This window comes from Aquarana catesbeiana, linkage group LG12, assembly GCF_042186555.1.
Source record: "Aquarana catesbeiana isolate 2022-GZ linkage group LG12, ASM4218655v1, whole genome shotgun sequence".
NCBI classification, from domain to species: Eukaryota; Metazoa; Chordata; class Amphibia; order Anura; family Ranidae; genus Aquarana; species Aquarana catesbeiana.
Window position 1 is genome coordinate 79,126,557 of NC_133335.1, and position 17,181 is coordinate 79,143,737.

The following is a 17,181-nucleotide window of genomic DNA, read 5'->3' on the forward strand; positions in this document are numbered from 1 at the left end:
CTGCAGTGGATTGCTTCCTAGAGGTGCGTGACAGGAGGCGAGGAAGTGATATGTCACCTTCTCTCCATGTTTTCAACATTTAATATGCTGACCCACCACACCACAACCACATGCACTGCATGTGGTTGCAGGGTGGTTGTGGCATGGCACCATTTACTTAAATGGGTCACATTCAGAAGTGATACTGTCCACCAAACGAGACAAGGGATATCATTTTTGCTGTGTCCTCTAAGCAAAGATATTTATATGCCCCCATCCAATGGCCCTGCATGCTCAACTGCATGTTTTTTCCCACCCCTCAGCCGCAATTGTTAACAAGTCCTAAGTACTACTGCTTTTTCGAGTAGTTATTACCACTTCAGTTGACAACCCATTAAAGGCAGTTCCAGCCAAAGTGCATTCATCATACCTCCATCTACAGTATGTACCCCTTTCTTAGACATGTTGCATAGATCCTTTGTGGTGGCCACATCCTGTCCTAGCAATAAAGGCCCAGCATAGTTTTTGCAATTATTGGGTCCATATTGAATGGTCATATCAGACCCAGTGGCAGCTGAAAACAATCTGGGTGCTATTATTGGTGGGGATGCCGATAAAAAGTTACTGGCAAGTAGAAATTATTTTAGCTGATGATTAATAAAGCATAATAAACAAGTAAACTGGTGTGCTTAAAGCTGGTCACACTAGGTGGTCTTACAGGATCCAGTATCAGTGATGATGTTGAGGGACAGGCACAAGTATCACCGTAGGTCTAGCTTTATAATCAACATAATTTATTATAATAACCCATTAGAAGCTGATTATGTTTCTACTGTGTATGCGATAATATGAACTGAAGGTTAACCACCAGTGGATACTGTCTGATAGAATCACCTGTCCATTTTGAATATGTCTTATGCTGGTCCCACACACAGATTTTCTTGGCAAGTCTTTTATCAACCCAATCGTTAAATAGAAAAATATACTGAATCTAAACACACAAGATTTTGCTGTTCTCGATGGTAGCACCCATTAACACAAATTGACAATCACATTGTGTTAAAAAAGGTAAAAAGGCTAGTATTTAAGAAAATAACCTTCCAAGATTCAAACCGTCTCTGGCCAGCTTTAGTCGTTTGTTGCTAAAGAAACCAGCACATCAATGTTCTTTGGATTGCACTTGGGTTATTTAGTTAAGGTAATTCTTATGCCGCGTACACACGAGCGGACTTTACGGCAGACTTGGTCCGACGTACTGGATTTCGTCGGACAATTCCATTGTGTGTGGGCTCCGGCGGACTTTGTTTTCTCAAAAGTTGGACGGACTTAGATTTGAAACATGTTTTAAATCAATCCGTCGAAATCGAGTCCGGTCGAAAAGTCCGCTCGTCTGTATGCTAGTTCAACGGACAAAAAGCCACGCTAGGGCAGCTTTTGGCTACTGGCTATGAACTTCCTAGTTTTAGTCCGGTCCTACGTCATCACATACAAATTCGACGGACTTTGGTGGATTGTGTGTAGGCAAGTCTGTTCATTCAGAAAGTCTGTCGTAAAGTACGTTGAAAAGTCCGCCGGGCAAAGTCTGCCATAAAGTCCGCTCGTGTGTACGCGGCATTAGAGCAACCTTGGTGTTTTAAGTGTAGCAACTTTACTGAAGTGAGATCAGTGAAAGATAAAAAATCAAATTGGATGGAAATTTAAACAATGCTCCTTGTATTAATAAAGACACCTATCTATATTTAACCAATGCATATTATGTGAAACACAAAGTATATAAAATATACAGTATATGAATCCTCAGGGTCAACCATTTTCTAGATAATGCAACTTCTAATTTAGCAGTTTTGGCACTTTAGAAACGTGCAACCTGTTTGTGATATCTACACTGAAATGTTGACAGTGATGTGTATAGCTGAACATATCAGTGTTGACTAGCGATAATGCATTATAAGTCTGGGCTCACATCTATGCAGTTGATGTGGTTTTCAGGTGCGTTCTGTATTTTTAAACCCATGTTTTTTTATGCGTTTTTGCATGCAGTTCTTATGCATTTAGTGTTTTTTATCTCTTTAAACACACTGTATATAACTGGCTGCTAAGGAGCGGGCCGGGAAGCCGGGTGCTGCATCCTTAACAACTGATGAGTCATCAGCTGTCAGCATGGTTTCCCACTGACAGCTGATTGTAAAAAAAAAAAGAATTGCCGGAGAAAAATAAAAAAATCTGGAAAAAAACGGTCTGGGGCCCACCCCCAAATCCTTACCAGGCCCTTTGGGTCTGGTATGAATATGGAGGGGAATCCCATGCCAAAATGTAAAAAATGGCATGGGGTCCCCCAAATCCATACCAGACCCTTGTCTGAGCATGCAGCCCAGCAGGTCAGGATAGGGAGGGGATGAGCGAATGCCCCCTCCCCCTTTGAACCATACCAGGTCGCATGCCCTCAACATGTTGATGGGCACAAGAGTCTCTTCCCCACAACCCTGGGCGGTGGTTGTGGGGGTCTTTGGATGGGGGGCTTATAGAGCCCCCCTGCCCCAAAGCACCCCCCATGCGGCCTGGTATGGTTCAGAAGGAGGGAGGCGCTCACTCGTTTTATTGCTGGCAATTCTTTTTTTTTTCCGTTCAGCTGTCAGCGGGGAACTCCACTTACAGCTGATGACTCATTAGCTGTTAAGGACATAGCAGCCAGCTTCCTGGCCTGCTCCTTAGCAACCAGTTATACACAGAGTATTTAAAGAGGAAAAAAAACCCAATCTGCTGCAGGAAAAAAAAAAATTTCCTGACCCTTTTCAAAAAATGCAGAGCCGCAAATTGCACAGTTAGAACTACATCCATAGGAAACCATGTTAAATGGACTGTAGTGCGTTTCTGCAAAACGCAACAAACAACGCATAGGTGTCAAGGTAGGGTAAAAAGCCCCAGCAGAGTTGTGCCACACGGGAGAACTGGACACTACCTGACAACAAAGTACAAGACTACATAGGAAACAATATTCCGAGGTTGTCACAAAAATGTGAAAAGAGAGAGAAAAAAGAAAGGATTCCTTTTGGGGGGAAATAGTCTTTTAGAAATTTAAATAAATGAACATGGCTAATAAAAGCTGCAGGCAAATATATAACTAGATGCAGGCACAACTTATACAGGCATTTGATTATGATTTACATCTTGGCTTGACAAGAGAACAAGGTAGAGTTACCATTTAGGCTTGAGCTTGGTGGTTCGTTGTTCAGCACATAGTGTTGTTGTAGACCCTCAGCAATGGAGGAAGTTAAATACATTCAGTTTATGATCTCTTGCCTCCCAAAAAACAAAAAACATTTATGGCACATGGTGTGTGATGTCCTCTCCCCCCCACCCACCCCACAAACAACTCAAAGTCCTTCTATTTACCCCCACATCAGGCTGGGTAGACCTGACTGTACATTCCAGTAGAGGTACAGAAACCACTGAGAGTCCAAAGGTTGTAGGATGTGCAAAACATACTCCCGTCTACAGCTGGGAGCAGAAGAGTCAGTGCAATGAGATGCCAGACAATAAAGGGGCTAAGAAGGAAGTTGCTTTATACATGGTAGATGGACGAGGTCAGACACAATTGTCAGGGCTAGGGGTGGAAGGCAGTGTTAGTGCAGTGAGGGTATCAGAAGGCAGTGTTGGTGTGATTCATGAGATGGCAATACTGTTATGAAGTGGGTGTTAGAACTGATACTGTATAGTAGGGGTGCAGTAGAACTGAGTCACGGTTGCAAGAAGCTTTGCCGTGGGTGAGGTCAAGGTTTCCAAAGATTACCGATACTACTACAAAAGGCATAATAACCAATGAATTTTTAGAACTTTAATGCAAATGTGTGTGGCCAAATACAAGATGATCGTTTGTCCAGTCCAACAATACATCTGATGTTTGCATACTCTTAGTGCAAGTGCCGAATATCATGCAGAGACTAAAGCTGGCCAAACTGATTGTACCATCTTCTGTAAATCTGCCAAGAGCTATGTAGTGCAATGGTCTACCTGATTGTATATACAGTAAATGGAATGGGTTGTTTAGGAAGGCATTTGCATAACATAGCTGTTGGTTAATCCTCAGAATACTGTACAGAAATACTGTATGTGGTCAGTGTAAAAAACATGCCTTCTAAGGCCTTGTTCACAGGAGCGTACTATAGTGTACACTGGTGTGAGGGCCATGTGTGCCTGCATGGGGATGCACAGGTGTTCCATGCATTCTTGTGCAGGCAGTCCCATTCATGCCAATTGAGACACAGTGGCGGCACAGACACAGCTTTTGACAGCCATGCGGGTGCATGGCTCCTGAACGCATGCTGTCTTCATTTGGGCCAAGAACCCGCATCTTGCAACATCAGATAATTGTCTTGTATGTGGTCACCGTTTCAGAAGGATTGCACTTGCCTCATTGGCTGCTACAGAAATTATGCAAATTGCATTTTAGTGCAACACTAGCACATATACATAATTTAAAGTTCACTTCTGATGTGACTTTAATACCTAATCAAATGACAATGTTTAAAAAAAAGGTGAGGTTCCATTCCTTTTACCCGCTTGGCTACTGATTTAATGTAATAAGGCAGTGCAAAGAGCAAGGGGTAGGGCAGTGATGGCGAACCTTGGCACCCCAGATGTTTTGGAACTATATTTCCCATGATGCTTATGCACTCTGCAGTGTAGTTGAGCATCATGGGGAATGTAGTTCCAAAACTTTTGGGGTGCCAAGGTTCGCCATCACTGGGGTAGGGTAACCCATGGCAACCAGATTTTTACTTTAGACCAGCAAAAGGTGCTGGCTGATCTGTTGCTATGGATTATTACACTTTGCTTTTTGACTTTAGAAAAAAAAGATTTATGTGATCTTCCGAATTTGCTAACTGCCCTTCTAGAATGTAAACATATCTGGTCATCCTGGCACAATAGAAACATATTATTTACCCCAAGTAAAAAAACTATTTTACAGCACTGAGGTTGCACCAATATGGATATGATTCATCATCATACTCTGCAAGTCAATTCATAGGATTATGACCTGTTATTAGGCATGGGGCAGTGAGTAACCTAAGGCAGTGTCAGTGTCAGTGCAGATCTTCAATCAGAGGGCATTGTTCATCAGAATGCCAGCAACTTACATCAAGTGTTTCTATTAGAGCCCTGAAGTGCAGATATTAAAATCATATAGCTATTAGAGAGAGGAGTAGAAAATATAAATGGTATTATTCATTATAAATGTAGGAAGTGTGCAGAAATTGCTGAGACTTGAAGGAATGACAAATGTGTGATGTTGTTGTGTTTGGATAGTTGTGCTGGTCAAAGCAATGTGTGTTTGGAGGATGGCAGTATACAACAGACGTGAGTTATGCCAGAGGTGTACGACACCCTCACCATTTCTTCCAAGTGTTGTGGTTGGGAGTTATTAACGAATGCACACGTCTCTCCCCCAACTGTCCAGTTGCACCCTGTTCCGGCCTTCGCCTTCATGCCAATACTGCTCTCTGCTTTTTCCTTGTGGTCTAGGAGACTCCCTTCTTCTCCTTTGCTGCATGTTCTCCTGATCAGGACCCAGCTCTTCCCAGGAGGTTTGACGTTGCAGATGCCCATGTTCGCCACCTTGAAAATTACCCCCATGGCTTTTGGGCTCTGGGTCCTCATAAGGATCGGTCTCAATGTCCATGCAGGAGTCTCCTGGTTCTGTGTATGCTGAATCCCGGCTGCCCTGTGTCTCCGACTCCAGAGTGTCATGCCGGGAAAGGACTCTGGAGCCCAACTGGCCTCTGCGTAGTTGTCCTTCATACATACTTGTCCGGTCAGATCCTTCTGATCTCAATTCCCCGTGGACCAAGTATGGGCCCTGGTTAGTAACAAACAAAGCATGCAGAGACAGAAACAAATGTTACTTACATGCAAAAAACTGGTGGGTTAGCAGAAAACAGGAAAAACTTGCAATTAACGGTATGGTTAAGCATACAGTATAGTAGTCTGTGCACACAGGTGTTAGGTGGTCAAAGTATGCAGATCAGTATCAAAAGAAGTAACACAGCCCCAACAGATAATGGGGGAGATTTACTAAAACTGGTGCACTCAGAATTTAGTGCAGCTCTGCATGGTAATCAGCTTCTAACTTTAACTTGTTCAATTAAGCTTTGGAAATAAAACCTGGAAGCTGATTGGTTTCTATGCAGCGCTGCAGCAGATTTTGCACTCTCTGGTCTTAGTAAATAACCCCAAATGATTCACTTGTAGGTATGAAGGTATCTAACACTTCAGGGCCCTTTCACACGGGGCAGACTCAGCTCAGCGGGGAATCTGTTCGCTGATCCCCACTGAGCAGGCAGATTGCTGGTCTGTGTCCGCTCTGCTTATGCAAAGTGGACACAGACACAACCTGCTCTTCTCTATGGGTGGTCAGGTGTAAACGGACTACTTGTCCATTTACTCTGACTGTCATCCAATCCGCTAGACAGACAGGGAAGAGAACCCATCTGTTTGTTTTTAGTGGATCGGATTGTATGTTGGTGGGTGTAAATGAACACATGTCCATTTATATCTGCCACTCCATAGAGGGTAATGGAGGGTCCGCCTGAAAAACTGACAGGCGGACCGATCCGCCCACCCGCGTGAAAGGGATCTTACTCTGACCTAAACTATATATAGAAACATTTTGTTTTGGGCACATAAAGGGGAAGAGTTAGAAACACATAGAAATAGAAACCATTTGTTCTGCACCAATATCACAGCTACTGTATTAAGAAATGGAAAACTGCAAAAAATAACAAAGGAGGAACTGGAAACTGGTTTATGATCTGTCACTGCTCTGGTTTCAGTCACTACACAGTGGAGTAATGTTCTTCTGAATTGCCCTTAGTGGGCACAGCTGTCCCAATTACTGACTCAAAAATGAAGCCTATTGTCCCTCTGAAAAATAAAGTTGAAAACGATTGCATTGCTATGCAGAGATACAATGCTCTTACAAAACTGCATTCCTAGTCGGGGAATTTGCCCCCACATGCAGTGTGTCCAGTGGTAACCTCTGTTCATCACGGAGATAAAAGTCTACAGATAGTGGCTGCTGGCTGACAAAGTTGGGATACATCTACGGCTCTTGGTATATTATTATTATATTATTACTATTTTTTTAACACCCTCCTGCTTTATAAAACAAAATTATTTTTAGGAATTATTATGAAATGAGTAAGCCTAGCAGGAAACCACACACTCAATGACCCTCCACCTCTGAGCATGCCTCTTAAAGTAGAACTAAAAGGTAAAACTATTTTTTTTTCCGTGTACCATTGGGGAGTTTTTTTTGTTCCATCACTTCCTGTCCCAAAGCCAAAACAGAAAGTGATACGAAATCCCTCCAAAGTGAGGGTCTCCAGAACTAGTTTCCCCATTGGAAGATTTCCATTGTATTACTGTTCTGGGGACAACCCAAAATTGGGGATTTTCTTTCACTTTTACTTTTGTTGATAATGGTAAACATGACAAATAGAGAGGGTAAATCTCCTTAATGGGGGCACAGACAGAAATAAAAACCTGACAGGTGTTCTAATCCTACTCCACTCTGTCCAAAACTAAAAAGAAAAAAAAAGTTTTGTCTTTAGTTAATGCACAAGGCTAATGCCCTGTACACATGATCAGACATTCCGACAACAAAATCCATCAGATTTTTTCCAACGGATGTTGGCTCAAACTTGTCTTGCATACACACGGTCACACAAAGTTGTTTAGAAATTCCGAACGTCAAGAATGCGGTGACGTACCACACATACGACGAGCCGAGAAAAATGAAGTTCAATAGCCAGTGTAGCTCTTCTGCTTGATTTGAAACATGTGTGGCACTTTGTGCGTCGAAATTGTCTACACACGATCGGAATTTACGCGAACGGATTTTGTTGTCAGAAAATTTTAGATCCAGCTCTCAAACTTTGTGTGTCGGAAATTCCAATGGAAAAAGTTCGATGGAGCCCACACACGGTCGGAATTTCCGACGACAAGCTCCGATCGCACATTTCCCGTCTGAAAGTCTGATCGTGTGTAGAGGGCATTAGTGTTGTATTTGGAAAAATGAATAAAAATCTATTGGAAAAAGAAAAAGAAAAAGGAATGCAGTAATGTCTCTTCTGACATTCTTTCGGTGTTTCCCTGTAGCAGCCGGATATCCCCTTATACCCCTCCCATCCCTTTCTTACTCCTTTTAACCATTTACACCACCCTTTTTCTTTACAAAACACACCCACTACCTCAGAAATCCTCCAAAAAATTGTGAGTCATGCAAAGGCATGCAAAGTTTCTGGTAACACACACTTATCTACACATATTTTCAAAATCTTATATCCAGTTTACGATGGTCACGGTTTGCTGCCTTTGAAATATTTGTTGTATTTTCCACACTACTGTATCATCAATATTTGTATCATCATCATGCAGCTTTTGAACAGTAAAAATAGAATTTAAAAAAATGAATGCAAAAATGAATGCCAGTAGTGTGGCCCACACCAAGCCGTCAGATGATTAGTCAGCACTAAATTAACAAGAGCAGCAATCTGATTGGTTGCTATGGGTAAATCTTTGAGTTTCATTTACATCAGTTATACATGAGTCAGATGAATTACTGATGAGTGTAATACTCATTATTACAAAAGGTCACAAAGCATGGAAAGAACACATGGAAAGATGACTTTTAGAACAGGATGAGTTGTCTTATTTAATGAAGAATGCAAAAATAAGACCATTTTTTAATTCCTGAGTTTCACTAATACATCTCAGGATAACCTTCACCAAAACAGACCTATAACATTTTATTTCTCAATCTACAGGAAAGTAGATTTTCAATCTATTTTTTTTAATGAGACCACAACCAACTTTGCAGATGGGGAAGTCAAGCAGACAATGGTGGTAATAGGGGGAACTGTTAAAGGGCCCCTCTACTACTAATTGCTGTGGCTGATAGCTATAGTAGTAGAGTATGCTACCAATAAAGCTTCCCGGCTTGATCAACTAGCACAAGCATCAAGACTATACCACAACTTACTTGTGATCCTTCACTCTTCTCTATTGATGCTCCAATCGCAAGGACATTGTATGTAATAGACACCACTGACTCCCTAGAGTGCTCATTTTTGCCCTCGTGCATTTAAGAAACACACTCTTAATGCAGGAAAAAAACAAAAGCTGATGCCGCGCTTGAGAAAGGGAATGGAATACAGCTGCCAGCACTCAAAAAGTCAAGATATAGACTCCACAGAATATTGTAAACAGATAGTGCAGCACTAAAAAAACAGAATTAAGATTGGCATAAGATCATTAAAAACCTTAAATCACAAAATATGACATGTAGAAACTAAAATAAAAAGTCCCATATCAAGAGTCCATATAATGAGTGGTGAATACAGAGAATCTCAATCTGTGCTCCGTGTAGTAAACCACACTTCAAGTGAAGAAAAGGGTGATAGTCCTCAAACAGAGAAGAGTCCCTTTCCACACCCAGTGCAAGTTAATGCAACCTGCTTACCAGCTAGATTTGACAACTAGACTATAGGTCCGGCTGAGCACAGGGACATGGGTCTCCCCAAAACCTTAAAAAACTCTTATCAGTCCTCGCCACTCACACAGAACTCTGGTCTATCCCCAGAAGACTTTCTATGTGACGAAACGTGTAGGGTGGGCCTACAACGGCGACGTCATTACGCTATCCCTTCCGAGAGATTGACACACGAGTGAGCCAGGAAGTGAAGCCCATAGGGATGCTGCAATTTCTTGTATATTGGATTTATCTCATGCTGATTTTATCTGGAATTCTTGTAAGTGCAATCATTTACTTTATCAAAAAATACAGTTTTTTAATATACCGTACTATGGAAGCGCTTTCTTTCTTATCTCTGAGTTCCGTGTGAGCGGCGAGGACTGAAGAGAGTTTTTTAAGGTTCTGGGAAGACCCATGTCCCTGTGCTCACCTGGAACACCTATAAGGACTATCACCATTTTCTTCACTTGAAGTGTGTTCACCACTCATTATATGGACTCTTGATATGGGACTTTTTATTTTAGTTTCTACATGTCATATTTTGTGATTAAGGTTTTTAATGATCTTATGCCAATCTTAATTCTGTTGTTTTAGCAGAGCAGTCTATCTGTTTACAACACTCTTATTGCAAACAATGCTTAAAATCTGGAGCACTGCTTGCTTTTATCAGACTACCTGATAATCAGTTTTGGGTGGGTGCACTCTAATACAGGAGATGTGTTACTGGTCAAATCATCAGGTGAAAAGAGGGAAAAAAGCCTAAAAAAATAAAACGGATGCAGCCACTGCATCTAATGAATGGGAGCTGCTATAATGTTGACCCTTTTGGCTTTCATACTTTGAATTACTGGGAGGTTAAGTGACAGGAGCCACTTAACCTCCCAGCATGTCTTTAGAGTAAACCGGAAAAATCCAACTTCCTCCCACATGTCAATAATCAAAAGGAACAATCAGCGCAATCCTCATATAATCACAAAAAACACAAATGAAAATAATAAAAAAATAAAAGAACTCAAAAAAATCCAGTAGCTGCTATTACTATAAGTGCTTTCACTACACCCAACACAATATACAAACAAAAAACAGTGCTGCGCTACTCAATGTGCACAAATATATAAAACAGCAAAAAATGCACTAAAGTGATCATGTGCTCATAGGAGTATATAATATTCCAAACCTATTAACCACATTTAAAAATACATAAGTAAATAAAGTCCATATATGTGTTTAAAAAGGGACTTGATGTGACTCCACATGAACAGTCCACCGAATAGTGCAATAGGAATCCAAAAGTCAAACAAAAGGTCCACGCTGCTCACAGGTGAGCCGGCTCCAACAGCATGATCTCCTCACTGCAGGGTGCTCGCCCAGTCACAGCTAAAGCAATAATGAAATGAAAAATCCGGATGGCTGCACACCAAACTGAGATCTAAATGCCTTGCATAAAATCATGAAGAGCACTACATGTACAAGCAAGGGAGGAACAGCTTACATGTTTTGCACATGAATTGTGCTTTATCAAAGTCCCTTGATAAAGCATGGACGAGATGGCCGCGATGTGACGTCAGCACGCAGACCCCTACTGAAGAAGTCTACGCCCTGATGTAACGCATATGGGGGCGGAGCTTGTGTGCTTACGTCACATCACGGCCATCTCGTCCGTCTGAAACCAATGGTTCTATGTCTGATCAGCACTGCTTATAGTACCACACTTGTGAGTTTCTTAACATTCCTTTATGTGATGAATAAAATTATTTTATACAGAGAGCACTAGATTTTGCCATCTTTTTCCTCACATATTTGTCCATGACATGCGGTATCGAGGCTCATGAAGCCAGTCAATGGAAGTGTAAGTGATAGAAGATTTAAGTGCCAACACCACTCCAGATCAATCTCTCATCCCCAGTGGAGAACTGCTGGTTTTGACCCACTGGTGAAACACGGTTTAAAACATGAGGTGAGCGGCCATTATATACGGGTGGAGGCGAGCACTAGCACTTTTGGATTCCTATTGCACTATTCGGTGGACTGTTCATGTGAAGTCACATCAAGTCACTTTTTTAAACACTTATAGGGACTTTATTTACTTGTGTATTTTTAAATGTGGTTAATAGGTTTGGAATATTATATACTCTTATGAGCACATGATCACTTTATTGCTGTTTTATATTATAATGCATATTGAGGAGCGTAGCACTGTTTTTTGTTTGTATATTGTGTTGGGTGTAGTGAAAGCACTTATAGTAATAACAGCTACTGGATTTTTTTGAGTTTTTTAATTTTTTTATTATTTTCATTTGGGTTTTTTTTGTGATTATATGAGGATTGCGCCAATTGTTTCTTTTGATTATTGACACGTGAAATGAAGTTGGATTTTTCCGGTTTACTCCAAAGACATGCTGGGAGGTTAAGTGGCTCCTGTCTAAATTGGCCCAGTATGTGTATGAATGAATGTGAGTAAGGGACTTTAGATTGTAAGCTCCTTGAGGGCAGGGACTGATGTGAATGTACAATATATTTTATATGTAAAACGCTGCATAAATTGACGATGCTATATAAGTACCTGTAATCAATAAATACATTTTACTGAACCATAAAATATACAACTCCTGCATGATTTTGATGGAGCTGGCTTTTAAACAGGAAAATCCATGTGGGAGTGCTGTCCTACAACTCCAATAAGTAGTAAGGCTTCTCAGTGTTGAACCTAAAAAATCTGCAATGGTAGATGATGTAGTCAGCTGGTCAGCAAAGCCTGTCTATAACACTTTGAAAACAAGAATGCCTTAGTATTAGGTTATTACAGGAGCCAGTGTGGGCAAGGCATGGAGCGTGGGTCGCTAACCTTGATTCCATTACAATAGAAAAACAACATAGAATCATCTTTAATTTTGGACTGATTTATTCAATTATTTAACAAGTTTTAGTGAAGGTGATAAGGAGGGTGTAGTGTAGAAATATTACTACCCTAGACTTCTTATCCATGTGCACTACAGGATTCCATCCTCCTCCACCTTGCCTGGTGTTGAAGATTACCCAAGTCTTCAATATATAGGACAGGCAGAGAGTGTTGGAGGAAATAAGGACCAAAAAATGCACAAAGGTAAATTGTAAATCAGGAGAACCGCAATTCAGGGAGCACAGCATGCTCAGCTATGCCTCTCTTAATTATACCTATTGAGTGGACCTCTTTATAATGAATTCACAAAATGCATAAATAAGGCACAAATGATCAATGAAGAACAACACAACATGGCTAATAGCAGATGAAACCTTCCTAATAAAAACAATGTACAGACTGTATGAAAGAAAGGAGGGGTGGATGAAATGTCCTGAGGTTTTACAGTAACTGGTAACAGGATAATGGATTTGAACAGAACCAAAAACGTATGCAGTAGTAAGTGCTCTACACAAGACAAAGGCACGTCTTCTTCCTCTTACATACTGAATCCTACATCAAAGAGGAGCTCCATATGTATAAATATACCCAGTTAAAAATATTCAACTTTTTTTTGCAATAGGAAAGCAGCTAATATTTAGTTTAACGTCTGACCATTGACAGACTGCATCTTTGCCCACCTTCTCCTTGACATCATAATGACTGACAATAGACCTTGCTAAAAGCAGAACAGGGGGATCTTCAATACATCACAGAGTTCTAACCTGTTTATCTATAACATTGTGAAGAGCTCCAACCATTGACAGTGCCTGTTTTTATTTCATTCTTGAATGTGTACCTGACTTAAAGTGGTGGTAAACTCTGTACTGCCACTTGTACCTATAGGTGAGCCTATAATAAGGCTTACCTATAGGTGCTGTGACTACTTCCTAAACTGCAGATATTCAGAGTGCATGCAGCCGATGACATCATCGGTGCAAGCGCTCTGAAGGTCCAGCTTACAGTGCCGGACTTTCAGAGCCCATGTCGGAAATGGCGGCGTCCGCACGCATTCGCGGGAGTGATGTAATCGCGGCTCCGGCCAATCACAGAGCCGGAGCTCGCGAACCTGGAAGACAGACAGGGGGAACATGTTGGCCCTCTCAGCGGTGACTTTACAGCACTGGAAGGCTTTGTTCCAAGGTGAGTATTTCATAATGTGCTAGTATGCGATGCATACTAGCACTTTATGCCATTGCTTTGCAGGTTTTTGTTTTTTTTTTGAACATCAGCGGTTTACAACCACTTTAAGCTGGGTACACACAGTTTTTTTTGTTCAGTCAGCCGGTTGAACAAAACAAAAAAAAACCTAACAAATTCCTGCATCCACACAAGCGATGGGGAAGCAAGAATCCCTTCCATTGGGACATTGTAATCTGACAGCGGGGACTCTTAGCTGTCAGAATACACTGATCAGCACTGTAGCTGATTGGATGCAAGACACTGATTGAAGAAGGTTTTCCAGCAGGACCGTTCAATCTAATGATCGGCTTCTGATAAACAGGAAGGGCTACACACAGATGGAAATTTGCCCAGTGCCTGCTGGACTGGATGAACTTCAATCTGTGTGTATCCAGCTTTAAGCCCTGTACACACGGGCAGAATATGGGGAGATGTTTGCCGGTTCAAAAATAAAAGCAGCCTACATTCTGCCCATGTGTTGGTCTGTCCGGACATGCATGCTGGAAAACCACAAGCTAACTGACTCCCAATCAGAACTCTCAGCCAATGGCTGAGACCGCTGATCGGAGTATTCTGGCAGGGGGGCTGTCCCCCTGTCAGAACACAACAGCTCTGCAGGGGAGATCGCTGGACTAACCTCGCATGGTTAGTACAGTGTCTCTGACCAGAGCTGACAATTTAATGTGTACCTGCCTTTGGAGACATGGGGGACCTAAAATCAGTAAGTGTTACACTATGAACAGGCTATCCTGTCTAGCTGCACTGATTTTTTTAGTATGTCCAGTTTTTTTTTTAACAAGTATTAAAATCAAAAACACTGGCTTAAAACCTTAAGTTACCTCAAAAACAGCAAATACCAAGGTTATATGTATATGTGGAGGATTCTCCAGTATAATTTCAATAAGCTATCACAATAAAATAAAAACCTGGTTGTGACTCTTAAAACTCCCACTCTACATACAAAAATATACTACTTCGATAAGCATAAGGAACAAGCCCAATGCCAGCAATGCTGATACAAAATGCAAAAGTTAAAAAAATGTGGCTATGTAATTGAAAATAAAAGCAAAGCTAATGTCCTCCTGGTCATCTATTCTGCTCCCATCAGTATATAGAATCAAAGTGTTTTTTGACTCAAATGAAAGCTCAGAGAACAGCCTACAGCTAAATTGGACAAAGCATCTTTGAAAGAAATGTTGTCCAGTTCAAAAAAAATGTGTCACGATGTATATAACGATAACAAGACTTCTACCTTATATACCACTGTATAATCCATGTAAGTGGATGAGTAGTCAAATTCAATGCATAGGACTGGATTCTGAATATAGAGATGGGCAATCACTGTATACATTCTCTTAGCTTTACATTATAGAAGACAAATCTTCCATGATGATCTTGTGTGCAATACACTAAAATATCACTCTTTTGCACTTTGATCAAAGGTTCATTGTTAAGCACACTGATTGATAAAATAAAAACGAATGGGTTTACGCAATCCCGGAGACACCTCCTGCAGCAGAGATCAACTGGTTACCCACCACCCCTGGCATGTGTTTGTTTCCGATGTCCAATGATGGACATGCCAATAATATTTCATATTATATATATATATATATATATATATATATATATATATATATATATATATATATATATATATATATATATATATATATATATATATATATATTTAGGTATGCCTCCAAGCAAGAGGCGTAATGACCCAGGTGTACTTATAGTCTCAAATCCATGCAACAATGAGCTTGCTACAGTCCAAATTGCAATGAAAATGTCATATACTTATCAGAGTCGATATACAGTATTGTCAAGTCTAAAGTGAGCCCATGCCATGAGTTGATGTGGTCATAGCACACAGCCTGACCGGTTTCGTCGATATTACACCAGCTGCATCACAGGCATAAGTTTGGTTAAAAACGAGTAAGAGTCACAATCATGTTTTCATCTTTTGGAGTTAGCATATACAAATACTAGCAACGTGTAATTTTCTAGCCTCCAGTTACAGTTTGCATTTCTGCAGACATCTATGTTTCCTAAAAACTCCACTAACTGACAAAAGTGACAGGAAGTGTACCAAACTGCACACATCCTACTTTTTTCTAAAGCAATGCTTCATTTTCTCTGTGCTCTATAACATTCACAGTTGCTATACTTAGCAACCATTTGTCTCAAAACAAGGAGTTTTGTACTCTTATGTTGCCAAAGGGTATTCATCTTTTGTGACAGCAGTACATAGTTTGTAAACATTTCACCATTTGCAAATATTAAGATTTGCAAATTAATACTAATACTGCCTAACTGCTTTTTAGGTGCTTTTTCTGTAAGGTAGGTGGGCTGCTATGCCAAGGCAGTAAAACAGATATTTCCTGCTGGTCTCTACGTGTATTTTTTTGTTCCCCAGAACTACACAGCATGTTCATCTATCTTGGTTATTGACCCTGATTCCCCGCGACCTCCCCACCATCCCAGATTTTCTTTCAGCGAGGTGAGCACTTGCACCTGTAGATTGGAGACAGGGGCTGGGCTGGAAGCTAGTGCTGCGGTGGCGAGGGTGCGGTTCAGTAGTGGGTTTGGTGGGTTTATGCTTGGCGGGTGCGTGGCCTTCCAGTAGGCTTCTAAATACTCAGCCAGGTGTTCACAGGCATCCTCCAACTGGTTCTCATCCAGGATGATGTCAAACATTTCCTGTGGACACATAAGGGATTATTAAACAGTTGTAGATTATACCATGTGGTTTAATATATGGTGATTAGATGTTCAGTGGTATATCTTGGTTACATTTTGCACACTGTATTTTCTTGGTACCATTCAAGGACATAACTATAGCAGATCATGTGATTTCTGTGAGGCCCAGAAGCTCAAGGGGCCAAGAGGTGTGTGGCAAACACATTTAGATAAAATTATTGTACATACAGTTTGGGAACCTTTGTATATTTTTATGAAAATATTAGTACACTGTGTCACTGTGGGTATTTGTAATGGAGGTTTTAAATTACCTTTATTGGTTTGGCATGTGGCCTTACAACACATAGTTATGGCTCTGGCACTCTATCCTGTTTCAAAAGAATTGTGACGGCACCTACTTTAGGTGCAAGCAGTAAAGGGGTCCCACTTAACAAACCTTGACGAAGCGAAGTAGCTCGACAACATGACAGTATCTATAAGTGAAATGTACTGAAAAAAGATAGACATTTAGGTCCATTGTTGCCAAATTATCCTTGTATAATCTATCGAAAAAGCTCCCACTACTCGGAGTAATATACTGTGTTAGGTGTGCAACTGAACCCCCATAAACCCACTTTTTTAATTGTACAGGCTTTTTTATTTCAAGAATGATGGGGAGAGGATAGAAGTCAAACAATTTATCTCTTATGACTCTGAAGGAGTAGCTTACCTGATTGAGTGCCCCTGCGGACAGCAGTACATAAGTAGGGATAAAATTACTAAAGCGCTGAAGTGGAAACCAATTATGTGAGAATATATTAAAAGATGCCCAAATAATACAGCTGCAATAAATATGTGAACTACACAA

At 40.9% G+C, this 17,181-nt stretch overlaps 1 protein-coding gene across 5 annotated transcripts in view; it reads right to left on the minus strand.

The window, feature by feature from the left end:
* Positions 1–3,026: 3,026 nt before the first annotated feature.
* The window catches only part of CACNB1 (calcium voltage-gated channel auxiliary subunit beta 1), a 167,827-nt gene continuing 153,672 nt past the window's right edge, over positions 3,027–17,181 (minus strand). For 4 of the 5 annotated variants that reach the window (XM_073608107.1, XM_073608109.1, XM_073608108.1 and 1 more), the window contains 2 exons: positions 16,149–16,334; positions 3,027–5,836 (listed from right to left, as the gene is read on the minus strand). In XM_073608107.1, coding sequence (XP_073464208.1) covers positions 5,402–5,836; positions 16,149–16,334 — 621 coding nt within the window. In that variant the 3' untranslated portion in view covers positions 3,027–5,401. Of the gene's footprint in view, positions 5,837–12,395; positions 16,335–17,181 lie in introns of those variants that run through there. The other variant, XM_073608111.1, reaches the window with a different exon arrangement.